This window comes from Hemitrygon akajei, chromosome 30, assembly GCF_048418815.1.
Source record: "Hemitrygon akajei chromosome 30, sHemAka1.3, whole genome shotgun sequence".
Classification (NCBI taxonomy): domain Eukaryota; kingdom Metazoa; phylum Chordata; class Chondrichthyes; order Myliobatiformes; family Dasyatidae; genus Hemitrygon; species Hemitrygon akajei.
This window is the reverse complement of record NC_133153.1, coordinates 32,021,381-32,047,403: the sequence shown is the minus strand read 5'-3', so window position 1 is coordinate 32,047,403 and position 26,023 is coordinate 32,021,381. Positions and strand designations below refer to the sequence as shown.

At 44.9% G+C, this 26,023-nt stretch overlaps 1 protein-coding gene across 1 annotated transcript in view; it reads right to left on the bottom strand.

Moving 5' to 3' along the window:
- Positions 1-20,017, bottom strand: part of LOC140718595 (hyaluronan and proteoglycan link protein 3-like) — a 30,084-nt gene extending 10,067 nt beyond the window's left edge. The window contains exons 1-2 of the mRNA XM_073032555.1: positions 19,861-20,017; positions 2,775-2,909 (exon numbers count right to left, since the gene is read on the bottom strand). Coding sequence (XP_072888656.1) covers positions 2,775-2,892 — 118 coding nt within the window. The 5' untranslated portion in view covers positions 2,893-2,909; positions 19,861-20,017. The remainder of the gene's footprint in view (positions 1-2,774; positions 2,910-19,860) is intronic.
- Positions 20,018-26,023: the final 6,006 nt, after the last annotated feature.

Here is a 26,023-nt window from a genome sequence, read left to right as displayed (position 1 = left end):
CAGCTTGAACCAGTGTGGCCATGCAGATTATGTACCATTTAATCTAAATTTACTATAACTACACTTGTCTTCATTTTGCAATGTACAGAGCTTCTGCTGGAAAAAGTTAATTTTCATGGTTTTTCTGCCCCGTGTATGTTTGCCAGTGACAACGTTAAACTTTTGACTGTCCTTGAGCCTGGCAGATTTCTCGAGCTTTTGTATCTTCTGCCAAAGGGATGGTGAGGGAATGAATTACCTAATTCTGCTCCTATCATACTGTGCAAAAATATTAAGCATATATAGCTAGGATGCTACAGTATTGTAGTAATTTTATGTATTGCATTATACTGCTGCCACAAAAAAAATTCATGATATATATGAGTGATTATAAATCTGACTCTGATGTGGGTCTCTACTGTGGACTGAGAATGGGAAGGGAGGGGTGAATCATGGTTGGGAAAAGGGGAAGGGAGAGGGCAGGGAGCAGGAAACACCAGAGAGACATTCTGTAATGATCAATAAACCAATTGATTGACATCATATGACCTTGCCTGGTGTCTCTGTCACCTGTCCCACATCCCTCCTGCGGCTCTCCACCCTCTCCATTCCCCAACATCGTTTGCTCCTGCCAGAGTTACCAAGTCGCTCCCTGCTCCACACTGACAGATACAGTACTGGGTAAAGGTCTCAGGCACCCCAGCTATATATATGAGCCTAAGACTTTTGAACAATACTATACATCTAATGGTTTTGTGATTTTCATCAACAAACTGTTAGACTAGTACGTGGGAAGATTGGTGTCTCAAATGGCCAGTCCCTACTTGCCACTGTACCTTTTGCTGGATAGCTTAAACATTTGTCATCCTCTGGCACTGTTCCATCTCTCATTTAAAGCCTCTACAACAGATTGACCAGTTACCACCCCATTGTGGAGGCAAGTCAAATGCAAAATGTCCGCCGCATTTCCCATAATCAGATCAGTTACTCCTCTGTAACAATATTTCATTGGCTGTATTCTCTTTTGGCCATAAAAGACAGACTCCATAAATCCTAGGTCATTCTTTTTCACTTGGTAAACTGGTTAGTTATTGTCCCATCTACCAATGTATAATGAAAAGGTATGTTCTACATGTCATCTATACAGGCCATTTCATTCTATCAGTGCATTCAAGAGGTACAAGGAGAAACAATAACAGAATGCAGCATTTTCTTTATTTAGAGATACAACATGGTAACCAGTTCTTCTGACCTGACAAGTCCATGCCACCCAATTACACCCATGTGACCAATTAGCCTACTAACCCGTACTTCTTTGGAAGGTGAGAGGGAACTGGAGCACCCAGAGGAAACCCATGCAGTTACGGGGAGAATATACAAACTCTTTATAGAGAGCAACGGAATTAAACTTGGGTCGCTGGTGTCGTGATAGTATTATGCTAACCGCAACTTAACCATGTTGCCCATTGACTATGAAGAGCCTTGAACTGAATACAAATATTTGTACATACAGTTTTGTGCAAAAGTATTAGGCACATGTGTTGGTGCGTGGCCTAGTGGATAAGGCATCGGTCTAGTGATCTGAAGGTCACTGGTTGGAGCCTCAGCTGAGGCAGCGTGTTGTGTCCTTGAGCAAGGCACTTAACAACACGTTGCTCTGCGACGTCACTGGTGCCAAGCTGCTTGGGTCCTAGTGCCCTTCCCTTGGACAACATCAGTGGCGTGGAGAGGGGAAGGCTTGCAGCTTGGGCAACTGCCGGTCTCCCATACAACCCTGCCCAGGCCTGCGCCCTGGAAAAACTTTCCAAGGGGCAAATCCATGGTCTCACGAGACTAACGGATGCCTATAAATTAGGCACATATATAGACCTAAGGTACTTAAGACTATTGCACAGGACTCTATCTACTAAATATTTACCAATATATTAACAAAAACTTATGACTCACGGATATTGCTGTTTCAAGGGCAAATAGAGAATGGAGATAGATGTCTTTCCGTTATGTGCTTCAAATCTATTTAAGATTAACCAATGCAGGAAATGATGTAAATAACAGCTTACAGTACTCTGCTCAGTCTAATGTATAATTTGTGTCTATGACTTTTGCACAGTCCTATACACAAATACATCTGTAGAGTAATACAGGCAGTCATTGTTTCAGGCTCAGACCCTTCATCTGAATGACGAGTCCAGACGAAAGGTCAAGACTGAAACATTGACTGTCCACCTCCCTCCACGGGTGCTGCCCAACCTGCTGAGTTCTTCCATTATTTTGTTTCTTTGGCCCACTTGTTCCCTGAGTGTTGAGGAACAAATGTTAGATCGGGATGAATTCTTATCATAATGCCATTTACTCATATAGAGTTACAGTTACAGAGAAAGTGCAGTGCAGGCAGACAATATTCCTGATTAAGCTTCTTCATTAGTATGGGTGTCAACGGTTATGGGACGATGGCAGGAGAATAGGTTTGAGAGAGATGGTGGTGCAAACCCAGTGACCTAATTCTGCTGCTATGTCTTATGGTTCATGGTCTTAATAAAGTGCAAGGCCACAATGAGGTAGATTGTGAGGTCAAGAGTCCATCTTATCATACAGATTTTTAATGGATGTTAGGCCTTTCTCAATGGGTGCCGGGTTTTCAACGCCAATTTGAATCCAGAACCTACACAATGCAATCAGTCATGATTAGCGAAAGCTCAGCGGAAGATACAGGGCCTGGAGAGAGAGCCATCTCACACTGATTATCATTGGAAGGAAGTAGATACTGCCCAGTTGCCAATGTTGGCCATACTTACACTCGCCGTTCCCATTCCCGTTGCCATTGCCGTTGATGTAGAAGGCACCATTCTGTGCCAAGCACAAGGCCAAGCCGATCAACTGTAGGAGCAGCACCAGCATCAGAGCAAACTTCATTGTAGAGAATCCTTGACCTACAACAGAAGAACAATTGGCTCAGACGTTAGTCGTAAACTGACACGAAGCTTGGGTTTAGAAGCCCAACAGGCAACCTACGACTGGGTGGGATTTCAATTTCTGAGTTGACACACTCTCCCTACAAGTCCAGGGTTGCAGATTTAAATAAGCACAAGGTCCATGTAGACATTCTTTTGCATACTGCAGTAAGAAAAAACCTTTACTTGTCACATGTGCATCAAAGCATCGAAACATACAGTGATATGCGTCGTTTGCATCAATAACCAAAAGTCTGGGATGGACTAAAGGCAGCCAGCAGGTGTCACCTTGCTTCCAACACCAACATAGCAAACCCAAGACTAAGCTTAACCTGTATGTCTTCAGACTGTGGAAGTTCAAAGTTCAAGGTTCAAAGTAAATTTATTACTGAAGTGCGTATATGTCATCATATATAACTGAGATTACTCTCTTGTGAGTGTACTCAATAAATCGATAATAGGATAATAACCATAATAGAATCAATGAAAGACCACATCAACTTGGGCGTTCAACCAGTGTGCAAAAGACAACAAACTGTGCAAATACAAAAAGAAACAATAATAATCAAAAATAAGCAATAAATATCAAGAACATGAGATGAGATTCCTTGAAAGTGGTCCATAGGCTGTGGGAACATTTCAATGATGAAGTGAAGTTACCCCTTTGGTTCAAGAGCCTTATGCCTGAGGGGTAATAACTGCTCCTGGACCTGGTGGTGTAAGTCCTGAGGCTCCTGAATCTTCTTCCTGATGGCAGCAACAAGAAGAGAGCATCACACACAAAATGCTGGTGGAACGCAGCAGACCAGGCAGCATCTATAGGGAGAAGCGCTGCCGACGTTTCGGGCCGAGACCCTTCGTCAGGACCAGGGTGGTGGTGGTCTCTGATGATGAATGTTGCTTTCCTGTGACAATGTTTCATGTAGATGTGCTTAACGGCGGGGAGGATTTACCTGTTATTTTGGTTGGATTTTCCATTCAAGGGAAATCGGAGCATCTGAAAGAAACTCACACAGTTACAGGGAAAGCATACAAATTGCTTATGGACATTGCTAGGTATTGAACCATTCTTACATCTGGCGATGAAAAGCTTTACACTAACTGCTACAGTGCCAGACTGCCAACATACCACCCAGTCAATGGTGATTTCTTGTTATTGGGATCTTAATGTGAGTTCTAATGCTCTCTCCAGTGCTTGGAATCCCACTACTACTTTGGAGAGGCTGGGACCTCTTTCCCCTGGACTGTAGAATACTGATGGTAGACCCTTCCGAGTTTAGGGGGGAATAACTAAAGTGAATAGTCATAATTCCTTTACAAGGGTAATGGAGCCTAAAACGAGAGGGTACAGGTTTAAGGTGAGAGGAGAAAAATAAAAGTGGGATCTGAGAGTGAACATTCTCACACAGTTGGTTGGCTATGTGGAACAAGCTCAAAGGAAGTGGTACAAGTACAATGTTTAGAAGACATCCCGACTGATACGTGGATCAGAAAGGTTCACAGGGATAGGCTCCAAATGCAGGCAAATGGAGCAAGCTCAGGTAGACGCCTTGGTCAGCATGGATGAGACGGGCAGAAGGGCCTGTTCCCATGTTGTGCAGGGCAATGACTCAGAAAATCAAGGCTTTTGTTTTTATTCCTGGTGTGCACACAATTAATCCAACTATTCAACATTAAGTATTTTTATCCATGTTGCGGGACGTCTAAGGCAAGAGTGCAGAAGTTGAAGATGAGACGTGCGAGAGTTTGAGAGCTTCTGAGAAGGTATTGTTCACACAGATCTGGACGGAGCTGCCCAAGTAGGTGGTGGTGGAGGCAGAGATCTCACAGCATTTACAAAGCATCTAGACGGGAACTTGAATCACCAAGGCACTGAAAGCTATGACTGCACCACAAGTAGAAGGGATTAGTGACAATGCATGCAACTATCTCACTACCACAATCAGGCAGAAGGTACAAGAGCCTCAGGACTCGCAGCACCAGGTTCAAGAACAGTTACTACCCCTCAACTATCAGGCTCTTGAACAAAATGAGATAACTACACTCATTCTATTTCTGGTGTTCCCACAACTGATGGTCTCACTTTAAGGATTCTTTATCTTGTTGATTCATGCTTTCATAATTTATTGTTATTTATTTATTTATACTTGCATTTGCTCAGATGTTGTTCATTGATCCTCTTTACGGTTACTGTTCCATTCATTTGCTAAATATACCCGCAGGAAAAAGGAACTGAGGGTCGTATGTGGTGACATGTATGTACTCTGATACTAAGTTTTACTTTGAACTTTGAACTTTTTGAACTTTACTTGTATGTACAGGGCGGGCCATACATAAGCCTGTTTCTGTTCCATTTAACTCTTTACTCTAATTCAAACTTCTAAGTAAATTTATTATCAAAGTACATATCTGTCACCATATAAACACGAAGATTCATTTTCCTGCAGACGTTCACAGTAACTAGAAGAAACACAATAGAATCAATGAAGCACTGCGTCCAATAGGATGGGCAAACAGTCAATGAGAAAAAGAAAACAAACTATGCAAACACAAAATAATAATAAATAAATAAGCAATAAATATCGAGAACATGAGATGAACAGTCCTTGAAAGTGAGTCCATAGGTTATGGGAACATTTTAGTGATGGGACAAGTAAAGTTGAGTGAAATTATCCCCTCGGATTCAAAAGCCTGATGGTTGAGGGGTTGTAACGGTTCCTGAACCTGGTGGTGTGAGTCCTGAGGCTCTGGTACCTCTTCCTGATGGTAGCAGCAAGAAAGAGCATGGCCTGGATGATAGAGTTCCCTGATGATGGATGCTGCTTTCCTATAACAGCACTCCATGTAGATGTGTTCAATGGTGGAGAGGGTTTTACCCACGATGGTCTGCATTGTATCCACTACTTTTTGTAGGACTTTCCATTCAAGGGCATTATTGTTTCCATACCAGGCAGTGATGCACCAGTCAATATACTCTCCTCCACATATCTACAGAAGTTATAGATGACATCCAGATCTTCACAAACTTCTAAGAAGGTAGAGGTACTGCCAAGCTTTCTTTGTAATGGCACTTACATGCTGGACCCAGGACAGATCCTCTGAAATGATAACAATGAAGAATTTAAAGTTGCTGACCCTCTCCACCTCTGATCCCCCCGATAAGGACTAACTCATGGACCTCTGGTTTCATCCTCCTGAAGTCAATAATAATCTAGGAATGGAACAGTAGGCATTCGTAATCGTAGTCTAACAGTGTGTTGGGACTCCTGGTTCTTCAGGTGATATGTTGATAATAACTGGGCAGAGATTTCTTCAAACAACCCTGATTGAAGTCCCCGACAATGATTTGAAAAGCAGTGGGGTAGACTGCTTCTTGTTTGCTAACCACGGCATGCGATACATCGAGTGTTTGATTAACATCTGCCTTCAGCAGGTTGCAGTCAGGATCAAAGAGGAGTACTCTCTTGATAAGTAGAAGGGTCAGCAATTAATCATCAGATGTTCCAGATCAGGGAATCAAGAGTGCAACAAGACCACTGCGTTGAGCACCACAAAGAGTTTATCATGGAACACAGACCCCCCAATATTTGCCTTCTCCGAATCAGCAATGTAGTCCATCCTGTGTATCAAGAAACCCTTTGATCTTACTGGAACAAATTATCTGGTCCTTATCATTCTGAGGCTTCAAGGTTCCCGTTTTTGACTTCATTGGCTGACAAAATACAAGCTGCTATAGGGATTCAGCTCTGCAAAATTTTTAATTTGTATGAGCTATTTGTAAAATATACTGCATTATATTTTTAGTGCTCAATGAATCATGTTGTATTTTCCATGACCACTTTTCTGTGTCATCAGTGTAGTTTTCCTTCTGCAAGTGAAGATCACTGGAAACAACTCTAACAAAACAATATAGCCCAAGGAAAAGCAAAACTTGACAGGCAAACAACACCTTGGATCTGGAGTCACAAGAGGCTGCAGATGCTGGAGTCCAGAGCAACAATCGTATCTGCTGAAAGAACCCAGTGGAATGAGTGGCATAACCCATTATCCCTTTCTTCCCTCCTCCGGATGCTGCGTGACCTGCTGACTTCCTCCTGAGATAGTCAGCAACACCTTTTCTCTGTTGCCGTATGAACGTGCATTCACTGGGTGGTGGCACTGTACTGCCTTCTCTCATTGGTATCACACACACAATGCTGGAGGACTTCAGCAGGTCAGGCAGCATCTGTGGAGGGGAATAAACATTTGACGTTTCAGGCCGAGAAACTTCATCCGGACTGGAAAGCAAGGAGGCAGAGTCCAGAATAAGAAGGTGAGAGGAGAGAGAGAGGAGTACAAGCTGGCAGGTGATAGGTGAGACCAGGTGCGGGGAATGGTGAGTCGATGAGGTTGCGGAGATCTATCCTGGGCCCAGCACAATGATATAATCACGGAGAAGACATGCCAGTGGCTGTACTTCATTGAGAGTTTGAGGAGACTTGGTATGCCACCAAAGACTCCAGCAAATTTCTACAGGTGCACAGTGGAGAGCATGGAACCACACTGTTTTGTTCTAATGTCTGGTTCTGGCCACACAGCAGTGCTGCTGAGAACCATGAATGGCCTCATCTTCGCCATCTGGTGGCTAATATTAGGAAGAACAAGCCCTTTGGTCCTGGCGCCAGAAATGGAAAGGTCTAAGTTCTATTTGGCCCTATATTATATACATATATATATATATATATTGCACAACCTGCAGAGCTTTCCAGCATCTACACCAGTCCAAGAGAATAGGCAAGGTCTTCCCTGAAAACAGAACAGCTTTGCAGATTGAATCCCTCAAAAATGGTTGAAATTAAATACTGGAAAAGTGATGTTAAAAAAAAAAAATCAGTCTCTGCATGTACATCTCTGCCTCTTTACAATTTTCATGTGGAGGACAGTTATTGAACTCTGAAAGGTATCATTGATACGAGATACAGGTTTAGGAGAATCTTTAATAGCGTTATAACAGATGGCCTAAACTAGATCTATCAGAAATAAGTATTTCCCATTTAGAATGATAACCTCCAGTCCCAATCACCAGAATTGAGGGGTCGGAAGTGGAAAGGGTGAGCAGCTTCAGGTTCCTGGGCATCAACATCTCAAAGGACCTATTCTGGCCCAACATATTGACACAATAAAACGAAGGCACACCAATGGCTCCATTTTGTTAAGTACTTGAACCCTCAGCCCCATGACATGCCCTCCCCTCACTAATACCATCAGCGAGGAGGTACAGAAGCCTGAAGATCTACACTCAATGTTTCAGGGGCAGCTTCTTCCCCTCCACAATCAGGTCATGAACCATGAACACTACTTCGCTATTACTTTTTGATTTATTTATTGAAACTTACAGTAAATTTGTCTTGCACTGCACTGCCGCTGCTGCAAAACAACAAATTTCATGACTATGTCAGTGAAAATAAACTTGAAAAAAGAACTTAAAAATTCAAGAGAAGTTTGAGCTGCTGTATATGTGATGTCTAGCTTCCAACAGCAGATGGCAGTAGATATCAGTTGTGTGAACACCAGAAGCAACAAAGCTCCTGTTGAAACCTCAGATAAATACTTTGTGGAGATTTGTGATATATATGATTATATGATATATATGTACAATGTCTGAAATACATCTTATGGAAATGTTTGTTTGATGATGAACTTCAATAAAAAAATAAATTACAAAAAAAAAGGTGAAACCTCCCTTGGTAATACTAAACCTTCCTGGTAGAGTGGACTCATTGACAAAGTCAGTGGAAGACCATTCAACCTTGTCTACATAACCAGTGGGCACAGCTGGTAGACACCTCCGGAGCTGGCAAAGCTGGTAAGTCACAATGGTAGCATTGTGGTTAGCATAGAGCTATAACAGCTTGGGGCATCAGAGTTCAGAGTTCAATTCTGGCACCGTCTGCAAGGAGTCTCTCTTTGTCCTCCCCGTGAAATATGTGGGCTCACCCCCCCCCCCCACCCACCCACCCCGAGTGCTCTAGCTTCCTCCCACAGTCTAAATGGGTAGGTTAATTGGTCATTGTAAATTCTCCCGAGAATAGGATAGGGTTAATCAGGGTTGTGAGGGGTTGCTAGGGCAGCGTAGCTCGAAGGGCCGGATGGGCCTATTCTGCGATGCCTGACCGGCTGCGTTTTGTGTGTGTTATTGCATCACTACACCTATGGCAGGTGAATTTTAAAGTTGACATTTTTGATTATTTGGAGAGGATCCTCCACCAGTGTTGATCCAGATTCGCAGCATCCGCATAATCTCTTGCGTAGCTAGTACACCATCCTGTCTCAAAGCACCAGAAGTTCAATCCCGATCTCTGGTGCCGTCCGTGTGGAGTTTGCACCTTCTCCCTATGACCTTGTGGGTTTCCCCAGTTGTTCTGGTTTCCTCCTACGTCCCACAGACGTACAGGTTGATAGGTTAATCGGCTACTGTAAACTGCCCTTAGTGTGGGTGGGTGCATAAATCCAAAATTTGGCCAATCAGCTCATTGAGTCTGCTCCACTCTTCCATCATGGTTGATTAATTATCCCTCTCAACCCCATCCTCCTGCCTTCTTCCTGTAAATTTTGACACCCAGACTAATCAAGGACTTAGCATCCTCCACTTTAAATAGGCTTGGCTGTCACAGTCTCATGAATTCCAAAGATTCACCACCCTCTGGCTAAAGATACTCCAAGAAGAACTGCAGGAAAAGTGGGGAGAATAAAAACAGATTTAGTGAACTAGCTTCTTGATTTTTCAGTGTAGGCTCAATGGGCTGAGGGGTCTGTCTTGAGCTCTGTGGTTCTACTAACCCACGTTGCACCAGCTTTGGTCATCAATTGACTTAGCTCAGGATATAAATCAACATCAGCTCAGTCTCCCTGAGCAACCATGAGCCTTCACCATCATCAGCATTATGTGCCCTGTCGTATGATGTTGGGCAATCATGGTCTCATGACCAGGATTATTCTTGTCAAACTTTTCTACAGAACCGGTTTGCCATTGCCTTCTTCCGGGCAGTGTCTTTACAAGACGGGTGACCCCAGCCATTATCAATACTCTTCAGAGATTGTCTGCCTGGCGTCTGTGGTCGCATAACCAGGACTTGTGATGTGAACCAGCTGCTCATACCAGCTCCCACGCCTTCATGTGACCCTGATCGGGGCAACTAAGCTGGTGGTACACCTTGCCCAAGGGTGACCTGCAGTCTAGCAGAGTGAAGAGATGTATCTCCATCCCGCCGCCCAACTGAGCCTAAGGTTTTTTATAAACACAGGAGGCCATTTGGCCCAGCAGGTCCATGCCTGATTCTGGTCTATCCCCACACTCCATGCTCCGAACCATTGACTCTTACATTCAGAGAAACAGAGGGTGGTTCAGATGGTTCAATATAATAAAATAAAAATCGTACAGTATTAAAAACTGAAATTCGCACTCTTCATTGAGACATCCACAAAACAAGAAACACCAAGGAATGAATAACAATACAGTCAGAACCCCAAAGCCCCCACCCCCGTGCACAAGCAGCAGCGGAAGCACCAACCCTCCCCCCCCCCCACCACCAAGCAAGCAACAGCAAAAGCCCCCCAAAGAGAGCTTAATCTAGGGTCCATATCCCAGCACTCTGGTACTTCAGACAGCCTCTCTCTCACCAGCGAGGGACGGAGCGAGAGGTCGCTCCTGCACTGAGAGCGGGAGACCAGCAGCTCACTGTTCCGACGGGCCTCAAACTAAGTCTCAGTGTGTTCACCACTAAACACTTCCCGCTGGCAATCCTCATCCTCCCTGCCTAGCTTTGTACATGCACACTACGAGGGCAGTAGAGTGAAAAGATAACTCGCCTTCAAAGGCATCACCTATGGACAGAATGCCATACACTACAAGGTCTTAAATCTCTTCACTTCTTTCTCAATGGAAGTTCCCCTCCCCTGTCTGCCAGAACTGTGCTCCTCACCCCCAACAACTTCTCCTTCATTCTTCCCACTTTCTCCAGATTCGAGGAGTAGCCATGGGACTAGATAAGGTGGATGTTTCCTTTGGTGGGGGTATCCAGAACTAGAGGGCACAGCATCAAAATTGAGGGGCGACCCTTTAGAACAGAGGTAAGGAGGATTTTTTTTTAGCCAGAGAGCAGTAATTCTGTGGAATGCTCTGCCACGGACTGCAGTGGAGGCCAAGTCCGTACGGATATTTAAGGTGCAAGTTGATCGTTTCCTGACCGGTCAGAGTATCAAAGGATATGGCAAAAGGGTAGATGTATGGGGTTGAGTGGGAGCCGAGATCAGCCATGATAGAATGGAGGAGCAGACTCAATGGGCTGAATGGCCTAATTCTGCTCCTAAGTCTTAGAGTCTTGTGGTCTTATGGGCACCTGCATGGGCCCCAGGTCTTCTGGCCTTTTCATTGGCAATGTAGAAGAGTCCATGTTCCAAGCCTTCTCCAGTAATGCTCTCCCACGCTTCCTGCACTGCACTGGTGACTGCATTGGGGCTGCTTCACGCACTCATGCTGAGCTCATCAGTCTCATCAACTTTACTTCCAACTTCCACCCTGCCCTTAAATTCACTTGGTCCTTTTCTGACACCTCCCTCCCCCTTCTCGATCTCCCTGTCTTCATCTCTGGAGACGAACTGTCAGCTGACATCTTTGATAAACCTACCAATTTCCACATCTATCTTGACGAGACCTCTTCCCACCCGGTCTCCTGTAAAAATGCCATGCGTTTTATTCACTTCCTTTGTCTCCACCTCATCTATTCCCAGGATAATGCTTTCCTTTCCAGGACATCAGAGATATCCTCCTTCTTCAAAGAATGGGGTTTCCCTTCCTCCACCATAGATGCTGCTCTCGCCCGCAACTCCTCCATTTCCCAAATCCGCGCTCACCCCATCTTGCTGTTGCCTTAACAGTGATAGAGTTCCTCTTGTCCTTGCCTACCACCTCATGAGCCTCAGCATCCAACACATCATTCTGCGCAACTTCTAAAGGGATCCTACCACCAAACACATCTTTACCTCTCCCCCACCCTAACTTTCCACCTTCTGCGGGGATCACTTCTTCCATAATTCCCTTATCCATTTGTTCCTTCCCACTAATCTCCCTCCATCACTTAACCCTAGAAGCAGCTAAAGTGCTACACCTGCCCACTCACTTCCTCCCTCATCTCTATCCAGGGCCTCAAACAATCCTTCCAGGTGAGGCAACATGTCACCTGCAAATCTGCTGGGGTAGTCTATTGTATCCGATGCTCCCGATGTAGCCTCTTCTACATTGGTGAAACCCGTCGAAAACTGGGGGACTGCTTCTTTGAGCAGCCCCATTCCATCTGCCAAAAGCGGAACTTCCCGGTAACCAAACATTTTCATTGCGATTCCTACTCCCGTTCCGACATGTCGTGCCATGATGAAGCCACTCTCAGGGTGCAGGAGCTACACCTTACATTCCATCTGGGTAACCTCCTACCTGATGGCATGAATATCAATTTCTACTTCTGGTAAAAAACAATTCTTCCCCTTCCTTCTTCTGGCTTCTTACCTCATCTCACCTCCTATCACCGCCCCCCCCCCCCCCCGGTGTCCCTCCTTCTTCCCTTTCTCCCATGGTCCACCCTCCTCTCCCATCAGATTCCTTCATGTCAAGCCTTTTATCTTTCCCACCCACCTGGCTTCACCTACCACCTTCCTTTCCCTCATCCTCTCACCTTTTTTATTCTGGTGTCTTCCCCCTTCCTTCTCAGTCCTGAAGAAGGGTCTCTGCCCGAAACGTCAACTGTTTGCTCATTTCCACAGACGCTGCCTGGCCTGCTGAGTTCCTCCAGCATTTTGTGTGTGTTGCTTTGGATTTCCAGGACTTGCAAAGTTTCTTGTGCTTATGATGCGCTACAATCTCAGCAAGTCTAACCCTTCCCGCCCACCATTTTTCTTCAAAATGTGCCTACCTACCTAGGAGACCCTCAAATATCCCTAATGTATCTGATTCTACCATCACCCCTGGCAGGATATTCCATGCATTTACCCCTCCCTATCCCCACTATTCTTTCCTCCAATCACCTTAAAACTATGTCCTCTCGTATCAGACATTGCCATCCAAGAAGTCTTTTGCTATCCACTTGATGCTTTTTACCATCTTATACATGTCCATCAAGACACCTCTGAACCTCCTTCACTCCAGAGAGAAAAGCCCTAGCTCACCCAGCTTATCCTCATAAGGCATACTCTTTAGAAGCAGTAGGCCACTCAGCCCCTCAAACCTGTCCCACCTTTAAATGTGATCATAGGTAATCTGCCCCAGATCTTACCTGCTCCTCTATACCAATTTCCCATTGCTTTCAATACCCTGATCCTTCAAATAGTTATCCACCTCCTCATTAATAATCCCAATGATCCATTCTCCACAATCTATATGATAGAGAATCATCGTTGGTGGCATGGTCATGTAGCGGTTGGTGTAACACTATGAGAGCACCATCGACATGGATTAAATTCCACCGCAATCTGTAAGGAGATTTATGCTCTTCCCATGACCACATTGGTTTCCTCTGGGTGCTCCGGTTTCCTCCCACATTCCAAAGTAGCATGGATTAGGGATAGGGTCAGTAAGTTGCGGGCATGCTATGTTGGCGTCAGAACCGTGGTGACCCCTGGCTAAAGGGGACAACTACACTCATTGGTCTATCCATTGAGATGTTCCCACAGCCAACGATCTCACTTTAAGGACTCTTTATCTCATTACCTCATGTTCTCATTATTTACTACTACTTATTTATATTAGTATTTGCACAGTTTGTTATCTTTTGTACTCCAGTGGATCTTTCATTGATCCTGTTATAGTCACAAATTCCATAGATTTGCTGAGTATGCCCGCAGGAAAATGAATCTCAGGAGTGTATATGCAGATATACATGTACTTTGATAATAAGGTTTACTTTGAACATCTCTGGACTGTGTTGATCATTGACACAAACACTGGGTGTTTTGATGTACACGTGACAAATTAAGCTAATCTTCATCTTTATCTAATCCAAAGATTTACCAGTCACTGCAAGAGAAACTTCCTGTGGCCCTCAGTTTTAATTGACCAACCCTTGTCCACTCGTTTAATGTTCCCCCACATGTTGATAACTATCATAGTCACAGAGTTACACAGCACAGAAACTGGCTCTTCAGCACAACGTTCCATCCTGACCAACGTGCCTTCTTGGGCTCACTTGTGTTTGGCCCATATCCCTCTAAACCTTCCTTATCCATCATCCTTAATATCCTTTAAACATTATAATGTTATCCATCTCCACCAACTTCTCCAGCAATTTCTTCCATACACCCACTACCTTTGGAATAAAAAATCTACATCTCAGGTTCCCTGAAGTTTTTCCCTCTCACTTTGAACCCACCACCCTGTCTACTTTTAAATTCTCAATACCCAGGGATCATTCATTTTATCTACACCCCTCGTGACTTTATAAACCTCGCTAAGGATTAAAGATTAGCTTTATCTGTCACATGTACATCAAAACATACAGGGGAATACGCGGCCTGTGTTGGGGGCAGCCCACAAGCGTTGCCATGCTTCTGGTGCCAACGTAGCATGCCCACAACTCCAGAACACGAATACGCACAATCTTTGGAATGTGGGAGCAAACCGGAGCACCCGGGCATGGGGAGAATGTACAAATTGCTTAGGGGCAGTGGTGGGAATTGAACCATAATCTTACAGCTAGCGCACCGTGAAGCATTATGCTGACTGCTACGCTAGCGTGCCGCCCTACAAGGACTCCCCTCATCCTCCTTCACCCCAGGGTAAACAGTGCCAGCCTGTCCATTGCTACTTGGGGTCTCCTGTGTTTCAACCACATGCTTCTACACTCAACCCAGCAAAGCACCGAGTACATTGTATCTCTACGATGAGATAACTTGGAGATTAGTGCTTAATAGCAGCAATTATACACATTGCAGACCATTCCACCGTATCAAACTCCAGGTGTCTCAAGACAAGCCTAAGGAGGTACTTAGAGACAAGGAAGGGTAAGACCATAAGATATAGGAGCAGAATTAGACCATTTGGGCCATCGATAGAGCTCCATTATTTCTTCACGGCTGATCCATTTTCCCTCTCAGCCCCGATCTCCTCCTTTTTCCCCGTATCCCATCATGCCCTGACCAATCAAGATAAGACCATAAGTTACAGGAGCAGAGTGAGGCCATCTGGATAATTCTAGAGTGAACCAACAAGAAGTTTCAATCTTGAGATGGCAACTTAGATGGTTCAATATCTCTGCAAGGAGAGGAACTTATTTCAGAGCTCTGGACTCAGTCATTGCCTGAGACATCTGTAGGGGTGCTGGCACAGAGTCAAGGACAACACCTTTTGTATGTACAGCCTTGACTCATTGAGAAATAACACTCAGGCACTCTCACCAGCACCATACCTTGACATCCAATGGTCAGACTTTTGATAGCATTGGAAAAGCAAAAAAACTGCAGATGCTGAAAATCTGAGATAAAAGCATAAAATGAGGAACGTACTCGAGGTTAGGCAGCATCTGTGCAGCAAGATAAATAGTTGATGCTTTGGGTCTAAAATAAAAACTTGGCAAAACTGGAGAAGGGTTTTTCACCTAAAATGTTCACCCTGTTTCTATTTCCACAGATGATATCTGACCTGCTGAGTGATCCCAGCATCTCCTGTTTTTATTTGCGATTTCCAGCATCTGCAGCCTTTGCCTTTTACTTAACGCTGAAGGTCTGCCAGAAGAAGATGGCGCCAGTGAACAACGTTACCACAGGTGCCGTCCTACAGATGGTCCACGAAACTACTTCCTTCATTTCTTTTACGTCTTCCTATTCTTTCGAGTGTGTTTCTGCCACTGTTGGAGCCAGCGATCTACAGTTTGATGGTATCTGGTACTTTGCTATCTCCAGGAGGCAAGTGGCCTGGAGGCCAAGGAGCTTAGCGATGGGGTGCGAGCCCATGATCAACTCCATCTCCTGCCAATTAAAGCAACAAGGAAGATTGAAAACATCGAGGCAGGCATTGAAAGCAAGCGAGTGTTCAGCGGTGTCTACCAGCCTTTCGCTCGCTGCAGGAGGAGGGTGCCTACATGTGACAGTCTCTCTCCCCCATCCTCGCACAGGGAAGATCCCTGAATTCAGGCAGTCACCCCCTCAACGCCATTGGGGGATGGTACCAAAGTTCCGGGTCTGCGGCTTGTGGATCGGGCTCCGGAGTTCACGTTAAGATGTGTTCCTGCTTCCTGGTCGCTCCTTTTTCTATTGCTATTTTGGAAGAATCAGAGCGGCCTGCAGATAACGAACACTCAGCTGGCACTGAATATGGACTCATTTGATCTTGTGTTTTATATTCTGCGGGTTTCGCTCACTCCTTCTTGGTGCCATTTGCGTGATTTGGTCTTTGCGTGTGGGAGGGTCAGTGTGTTTCTTTGAACAGGTTCCATGTCTCTTCTTGGTTTGTGAGTGTCTGTGGGGAAGGGTGGTATACTGCAAACATGCTTTGATAATAAATACACTTTGAATCTTTCAACTTTCTCAGTGGAAGATTGATATCAACCTAAAATACTAACTCAGTTCTCTCTCCACAGCAGCTGCCTGACCTGTTAAGTATTTTTTAGTCCTTAACAAATGATGTTCACACACTTTGCATCAACTCCAGCCATGATCTATTATTTACCCTACACCCATTATATTTTTGAGAAAATTTTATCTGTAATTTTAAAGAGGAGGGATTGTTACTTTGATCTTTAACCCATTACCTAAGCTTCATAAGTCGTCTGCACAAGGAGCAAACATCTGCTGGGAACTTTCGACCTCAGTGTGTAAAGAAGTCACAAGCTCCACTTATATTGCCTGTAGGCTCGAGGTTAACGGAATGAAGGGGCTCATGGCGGGGCAATAGGTGCCTCATCACTCCAACAAAGCAGGTTCAATACCAGCCTCAGGCGCTGGCTGTGAAGATCAGATGTTGGCACCCCCATTGCAAGGTCAAAACCTTTGACAGAATTACCATTAGGTCACACCTATCCCATCCTAACTTGGGACTATCTTGCTGTTCCTTTCTCACTGCTGGGTCTAACTCCCTCCCCAGCAGTACTGCCAGGGCAGAACTCTAGCAGGTCAACCAAGACAGTTAGGGATGGGCAATAAATGCTGGCCTTGCCAGCCCACATCCAAACAAAATTAAAACATTTATTTAAGAGGAACATTGTAAACAAGAGCAAGAATCAACTATTCCGATCTTTAAGACTGTTCCACGATTCAATAAGATTAGGCCCATACGCTCTTCAGACTAATTTTTCTTTTTGAAGGTAAGGTCATCCAATTTCTTATATTAACACTTGGGTCCTGCCCCTTTGGGCAAATCAAGGTCACCAAAGCCATCAACACACGCAGGAGATTCTGCAGATGCTGGAAATCCAGAGCAAAAAAACACAAGATGCTAGTGGAACTCAGCAAGTCAGGTATTATCTATGGGGAAGAACAAACAGTCCCTGTTTTGTGCTCAGACCCTTCGTTGGGACCCACCTCCCAGCTTGGCTAATGTTAGCAGGCCATGAAAACGAGTCATCCTAATGATAAAATCCACACCTTTTCCCAACTGCTAATCCCAATCCCAGGGCCATTCAGAAGGGAAATGGAGCAACAAACGATCTGCTAGAGGAACTCGGCGGTTTGGGCTGCATCTGCGGGGAAGAGGGATTGTCCCAATTACAGGTCAAAGCGCTACTCCCGTTCCTTGCGCAGATTGTTTCTTGCCTCAGACTGCAGAACTTGCAGTCTCCCGTGACTCCAGAGAGGAAATGGGAGTTCTACATAAAAACAGCGCTGACGTTAATACTGGAATTTGAACATTGTAAAGTATCTCAAGGCTCTTAGGAAAAGCTTACTGGCAAAATGTGTAAAGTTTGCACGTTTTTATACATATAAACATGAGAAACACACGATGTTTATAGTTATACCGACAACGCATCTCACGAGCAATGAGATACCGCTGAAACTCTCCTCCTATTGTAATTATCAGAATCAAGTTTAATATCGCTGACATATGTCGTGATTTTTTTGTGGCAGCAGTACAGTGCAATACATAAAATAAGAAATATGTATAAAATTTTAAATTAAATAAGTAGCGCAGAAAGAGAGCAAGAGTTTTGTATGCGTTGGTTCATTGTCCATTCAGCAATCTGAAGGCAGAGGGGGTTAAGAGCTGTTCCTGAATCGTTGAGCGTGTCTTCAGGCTTCTGTATCGCGTTCCTGATGGCGGTAATGGGAAGAGGATGTGCCCTGGGTGATGGGGTGAACAACCAGTGTAAGGCGATCGATGTCAGGAAACAGGCCACTATTTCTACAGAGTAAGATCCCACACAGAGCTAATGAACTGCCGTATTGGATGGGGGTCGGATGTAGATCAGGCCACCAAGAGGACTGGGCTTCTCGTCGGCAAGATTCGCTATCGCCCACAGCTCTGGGGGTACATCTCGTCCCGGTGCAGAGTACTGTATCAGGGTGGATTACAGTCTGGATTCCGGAGGTGGTCTTACCGAAGCATAACTTCGGCGCCAAGTACACTCGATTTAAACTTTTCAAGAATAAGTAAATAACCTCACGTTAAAACCTGTGATTGCTTACACTGGACACCAAAATAGATTATCTTTGTTTTCCTCGCCACTTGAAAGTCTAACCTACTACAACTCATCTCGTGGTATCGTTCCCAGATGTGGACTGTCCTGTTGCCCTGACATCTGCCTCGGTCAAGTTGTGTTTGTTAATCGCCCTGAAAGTGCCTTGAGATATTTTGCTACGTTAAAAGGCGATAATGTAATTGCTAGTTGCTGTCAGCGTGTGCGCGTTTTAACCAAACACAGATGCTGCACTGATGTGAAAAGATTCTCAACGTTACTTTATAGGAAAGTCTCCGGGGAGAAAATAGCTAACGAACCGTCAAAATCTTGCAACTCACGCCACACACGCACACACACACACACACACACACACACACACACACACACACACACACACACACACACACACACAAAGCAATTGAAACCATATTCCTGAATGCATTTGGAAGGTGTTGCTTTTTTACATGGAAGTGCTAATCCGATGTGTATTGTGGTGTTTCAATACCCTTACAGAAAAGTCAGAGCCCAAACACGAGCTTTCCGTGAGCGGCGCACTTGCAGTACGACAGTGCCGCCAGCAGAGGGCGGTGCAGACAGTAGTTTACTCTTTCAACCTCCAAAAGTTTTGAGAAACTTCAGGACTTCGCTTCCGCACAGACCTCTGAGACGCACCGCGAACCGACTATCAACAGGGATTATTCTTCCTCCATGTGCCCTCGTTGTTTTTTATTCTGCAATATGAGGCTTAGTTCGTAACAATTTTACCCCGTAATAAAAATTTAAAAATACCTAAACTCAAACACAATCTGATACATATGCGGTCTATTCTCGTTTTAGCTTGTATTTATCAGAAAAGTCATTTTTCAAACAATCCTTCATTACCATCAAATGAATGACTCGGTTAATAATTTTAATTAATAAAACGAAACTTTCAAATTAGTTTTCTGAATTTGCAAAGAAAATGCATCGGAAGTTTAAATTTTCCCACTGGTTCGCGCATTTTAAAACAATGAGATCGCAGATTTATCTGTCCAAAACCACGGTGGACCCCAGTGCTGATCGGACATTTCGTTTCTCCCATTCCGCTCTGTCCTCATACCAACTATCGATCTGCATCCCTTTCCCCCACACACTCTAGTTGTAAAAGCCTCTGGGGGAAAAAAAATTGCACAGTTGTTTTTGTTTCGATAAACCATATTCGGTTGGCATTTATATCAACCTACACATCCACACACTTGAAATGCATTGTGCAACGAAAGAGCGGTAATTCACAATGGCAGTAAACCTGTACTCACAACGTTGGACTAATTCTGCTTCAAGTTTCCTGCAAGCTCAGAGTCCAGTTCTTTGGCAAGTGATGTTGTCCCTTTGTATCCCAGAGCTTGTAATAAATCCTGGAACCTAATAACTGTACTTTATAAAAAAAAAGCGGGGTATAGTAACTCGACGTCATCAGTCGGTCCAATGACGCTTCGTCTTCAAGGCAGCCCCCTATACTCGCCCTGGCCGGACCCAGCCGTCACACTTTCGCGATTACCCAATATGTTTATAGATGAGAACTTCACGTCAGTTTCTCCGCTCTAGGGGGCTCGTTTGTACTAAAGTTGCAACCTGGACCGTCTTCTCCCGTCATACCCCCAACTGCCTTCAGAAAAGCTGAATAGAAACTAAAGTTCTGTATGTTTTCGCAACGGCTCTGCCCTTCCCGTCAAGGGGTCGTTTGTGTGCCTGGGATTAAATTAATAGGAATCTTGCTAAATACCTTTTATCACCGCCTGCCTACCTCCCTCTATTTTACAATCTGTGCTCAAGTGTTTATGAATTTTTTCTTTGTTTTTGTCTCTCTTCCCGATTGTTTTTTTTTCAGCTTTCTAATTTTACATCTGGTCGGTACTTTTAAAAAGACACAGGGTCGCCGAACTCCCCGAAATACGTACGCAGTCCTACACGGAGTTCTTAATAGATCAAAGTCTCAGAGGCCCGACCAAATTACAGAACCACAGGCGAAATTCACAACCAGTTCCCTTTCTCAGATGGAGTGCTGAGCAGTCAAACAGCCCACACAGCTTCCCAAAATGCTGGGTCCCAAACAGAGATCCCCAACTTCCACAATCCCAGACATAACAGTACCTCCCCATGCACATTTCCACAAGCAACGCGCACAGTTCTGGAATCACTCACACACACACACACACACACACACACACACACACACACACACACACACACACACACACACACACATCCTGCAAAGACTGCAGTTACACAAACAGTCCCGTGAAGTACGCAGTCCCACACAGTCCCACACAGTCCCACAAACTACACAGTCCCACACATAGTCCTGAGAATGCAGCTCTCTACATCAATCACTGAAATGACTCTGCACAGTATGCGTACCAGGCACTGCCCCAACTTCACTGACCCACACAGAAATGCAGGCAGAGCTCCCCAAGCACACGGTCCCATCCGGTGTATTGTGTTGGGGTGGATACTACACACAGAGAAGCATAGAAAACGTATCTAAAAGCCTTCTAAAAGACCCTATCGTATCCACCTCCACCACCGTTGCCGGCAGCCCATTCCACACACTCACCACTCTGAGTAAAAAACTCACTCCTGACATCTCCACGTTCCTACTCCCCAGTGACGTAAACCTGTGTCCTCTTGTGGCAACCATTTCAGCCCTGGGAAAAAGCCTCTGACTATCCACACGATCAATGCCTCTCATCATCTTGTACACCTCTATCAGGTCACCTCTCATCCTTTCATACAATGCAGGTATATAGGTATATACAGGTTTCATACAGGTCACCTTTCATACAATCCACAGATCCCCAACACACTCCACAACTATGACTGTCACCTTCTTAGTTACCCTTGCTCGTGTGATAAACTTCTATCCATTCTTCCTCGCAGCCTTCTCAGTCACTGACAAAGCCTTAAAGTCAGAATTTCTAAAATCCTGCTTGTCCTGGGTGGCTCGGTTAATCCACGGACAGCCTGGCACGGTTTGCAAGTGCCCACTCCAACCTTGATGCCATGTTGTCCAGAGTTAGCCGACCTATGCCAAGGCAGCCACAAAATTGTCCGTTGTGCCCTGGGTTACTAAGGAAGAAAAAGGCACAGCTAGAATTTCTATTTATAATCTGCATCCAAGGTTTCAGAATTCTTTCCTTAAGTTGAATGAAGCAGCCAGAGAAACCTTTCCTTCACCCCTGTGTTTAAACTGGAATAACATCTGGATCCCAAATGTGGGGATGCTGATTTATATAAATATTTCAAAACAAGTACAATGACATTAAGCCTGGTTTATAATTTCTTCCTGACCCTAAATTGAAGGTATAATGGGTTAATATTTGATCCTGATTCATGTTTTCTTAACTGATGTCTATAAATTGGTAGAGACAGACTAAGGTTCCTTAACACAAATACACACACAGACATGAAGTTACAGCACCAGCAATCGCAGGTCAGGGTTCAATTCTCGCCGCTGTCCGTAAGGAGTTTGTACGTTCTCCCCATAACCGTGTGGGTTTCCTCCAGGTGCTCCGGTTTTTCTCAGATTCCAAACACGTCCAGGTTAGGGTTAATAAATTATGAGCAAGTGGATCCAGAAGTATGGGTGTACTTGCAGGCTGCCCCCAGCACGTTCTCAGACGGAGCTGGTCGTTGATGCAGACGGCACATTTCACTGCATCTTTCAATGAACAGATGATAAATACAACAGATCTTTGTTTCTTCATCTTTAATCCATGAATGGACCTTCACTATTTTGCTTTTTTGTAATTGCTCAATTTATATATTTGTTATTGTACGTGGCACGTGGCCAAGTGGTTAAGGCGTTGGTCTAGTGATCTGGAGGTCGCTAGTTCGAGCCTTGGCTGAGGCTGTGTGTGTGTCCTTGAGCAAGGCATTTAACCACTCATTGCTCTGCGACGACACCAGTGTCAAGCTGTATGGGTCCTAATGCCCTTCCCTTGGATAACATCGGTGGCGTGGAGAGGGGAGACTTGCAGCTTGGGCAACTGCCGGTCTTCCATTAAAAAAACCCTGCCCAGGCTTGTGCCCTGGAAACTTTCCAAGGTGCAAATCCATGGTCTATCGAGACTAACAGAGGCCTACACCTACATAGTACATTGTAACTTGGCATTTTGATGTATTGCTGCAAAATAACACATTTCATGACATATGATTCTAATTCTGATATGGCTGAAGCTAGCTGTGTTTAATGCTTGCTGTACTTGTGCTAATCAAGCTAGCTGGAGCTTCGCTCTGTCCGTCACTGTGAAGTTTCTCAGGTGACGTGTAGGGAGACTGTTCCAAACCTGAAACTCAGGCGCTGGAATTCTGAAATTAAAGGCGAAAGCACCGGAAACACTCTGAGGGTGCCGAGGCGTGACGGTTAGCGCAACGCTTTACAGTGCCGGCGATCCGAGTTCAGTTTCTGCCGAAGCCTTTGTGCGCTCGTTCCGTGAGTGCATAGGCCCTCCACATTCCGAAGACAGATGGGTTCCGGTTAGCAAGCCGTGGGCACCGGAAACATGGCTACACTTACAGACGGTCCCCAGCACATCCTCGGACGGCGTTGTCCATTGACACAAAGAGACACGTTACTGTATGTAAAGGTTACAGATAAAGGTAATCCTTAATCTGAAAGGGTCAGGCAGCATCGGAGAAGAGCGAAAACCCTTACCGTTTCAAGTTTAAGACCCTTCGTTAGAATGCAGTTCTATTGAAGGGTCTGGAGTTGAAGTGGTAACTGTTCCTCATTCCCAAGGTGCTGCCCGATCTGCAGGTCCCTCTTTCCCCCCCACCCCCTCACCACCACCAGAGTTTAGAACGCCCAGCATGTGTACAGCCTGTCCAAATGAATGAGTGCTTGGGAGATGAGTGGGATGGATTTGCTGGCCTTCTCTGGGAGAGCAGGCATCGTCTGGCACGTGGAACTTGGTTCCCAGCCACAATTCCTACTTGCAAACAGAATCCTCTCAGCACCTGGGGAGCAGCTGCATTCTGAACCTATGCCTACTGTGTATGATGGGAGTGTGCAAAGGGAACACTGCTGTTATCTAACCAGTGCTGTCACTAGCCTGAGAGTGCAAGATAGAGTAAGTTTTATTCTGCAGTTAGTTTATGCTGTATCTGTCCTTATCTCATTAATGTTCATAGGGTGATTCAAAGTCAGAGGCAGAAATTAATTTAACTCTGGATTACTTAACCAATCCCGGAGCAGGCAATTTGTTTTGAAATATATTTCCCTTCAGTCTAAAGAAACCTGTCCCGTACCTGTTACACATTACATACAGGTAAATCAGCTTATGAATATTTCTGACCGTAGTCAGGAGAACGACCAGCCCTCAATAGCTCAGTTTTCACACAGACTGCTTGTAAAAACAAACATGATTTTCCTGAGCAACACACACAAAATGCTGGAGGAATTTAGCAGAACAGGGCAGCATCCATATAGGGGAATAAAGAGTCGATGTTTCAGACCAACACCCTTCATCAAGAAGATAGTTTGCCCTGCGATCCCTCTATTTTAGATCAGATGTACATGCAGATAAACAACCTCTCTGTATAGAGTATAATTGTATGCGTCTGTTTATATTGTGCACTGCGTACCGTGTTTTTGTGCGTGAATGTTCATGAGTACATGCATATTTCTCTGTGTGTGTGTGTGTGTGTGTGTGTGTGTGTGTGTGTGTGTGTGTGTGTGTGTGTGTGTGTGTGTGTGTGTGTGTGTGCGCGCACATGTTCCATCTTGCTTCACAATCTTTATAAAAGACATTCCACATCCACAGAATTAAACTTTGCAGATTCCAAATGTCTCAGTGAAAGATTCAAAGAACCATATTGAATTTCTATACATTGTCCCACAGGACATATAGGAATGCTTTATCGCCAGTTAAGACCTTTAGAAGTGTGGTTACCATGGCAATGGAGAAAAATCAGCAACCAATTTCCACGTAGCAAACTCCCTCAAGCAGTATTATGATAACGAATTGATAATCTGTTTTAAATCTTGTTGACGGAGACATAATATTGGGTTTGGCCCCAATGCAGCTGTGTTGTATAGTTTCAAAATAGTTATAGTTTCATTGAACACAGAAGGAGGTCCTTTGGCCCAATGATGGCAAGCTTCCATTTACACGAATCGCATTTTATTCTCCCAGTAATTCTTCCCAGATTTGTCCACTCAGAGGTAATCAGATTTGGAATCAGGTTTATTATCACTGACATTATGTCATGAAATTTGTTGTTTTGCGGCAGCAGTACATTGCAATACATAAAAAAAAACTATAAGTTATATCATTGAATCAATAAACTAGATCAAAACGTGAGGAAGTGTTCATGGGTTCATTGTCCGTTCGGAAATCTGATGGCAGAGGGGAAGAAGCTGTTCATAAAACATAGAGTGTTCGTCTTCAGGCTCCTGTACCTTCCCCCTGATGGTAGCAATGAGAAGAGGGCATGTCCTTGATGGTGAGGGTCCTTAAAGATGGATGCCACCTTCTTAAGGCATCACCTATTGATGATGGTGGGGAGTCTGGTGCCCTTGGTGGAACTGGCTGAGTTTGCAGCCCTCTGCAGCCTTTTCTGGTCCTGTGCACTGGAGCCTCTACACTATGCGGTGATTTATGGTTAATTTACACAGGCCAATTAACCTACCAACCTACAGGAAACTAGACCACACAGGCGGAAGCCCACGTGGTCAGCGGGAGAATGTGCAAACTCCACAAGGCAGTGCTGGAGGTGGGGATTGAACCGGGGTCACCGGAGAGGTGATGCAGCAGTTTTCCCAGCAGCGTCGCTTGCTACCCCCCAATTATCCCCAAGCGAGTCAGCCTTCAATTCAAGTTTAATTGTCATTCAACCGTGCACGAATGCTCATGAATACAGCCAAATGAGACGGTGTTACTCCAGGGTCAAGATGCAAAACACAGTACCAACAGTCACACACAGCACAAAGCACACGTAGCACGTCGGAGATTGAAAGGTACAGCCACTTAATAAAAGAGGCCAGCGCCGTCGAAGTTTGCAGACGACCACAACAGAGCTTGTCTTCTGCCGAAAGAACACAGGGGTGGGGCAGCAGCCCGGACACTGCGCCACAGCGCCCCCCTCCCCCACCGTGGCACCATCCCCGACGCCTCTCTCTGTTCACTCGTGGCTGTGCTCTGACTGAAAGGTCTGCCTATATTTCTGTGCTTCATTCCCATTCAGCTTCTCTCTGCGCTGAACAGGAGTGAACCAGTCACGAGACGATGGAATGCTTTATGAGGTCAGACCTCACTTGGAGTATTACAAGGAGTTCTGGGCCCCTTATCTAAGAAAGGAAACACTGGCAGTGGAGAAGGTTCGTGAGAATGATTCCAGGATCAAAAGGGTTAATGTATGAGGAGTTTTTGATGGCTCTGGGCCTGTACTTGCTGGAGTTCAGAAGAACGAGGGAGGATC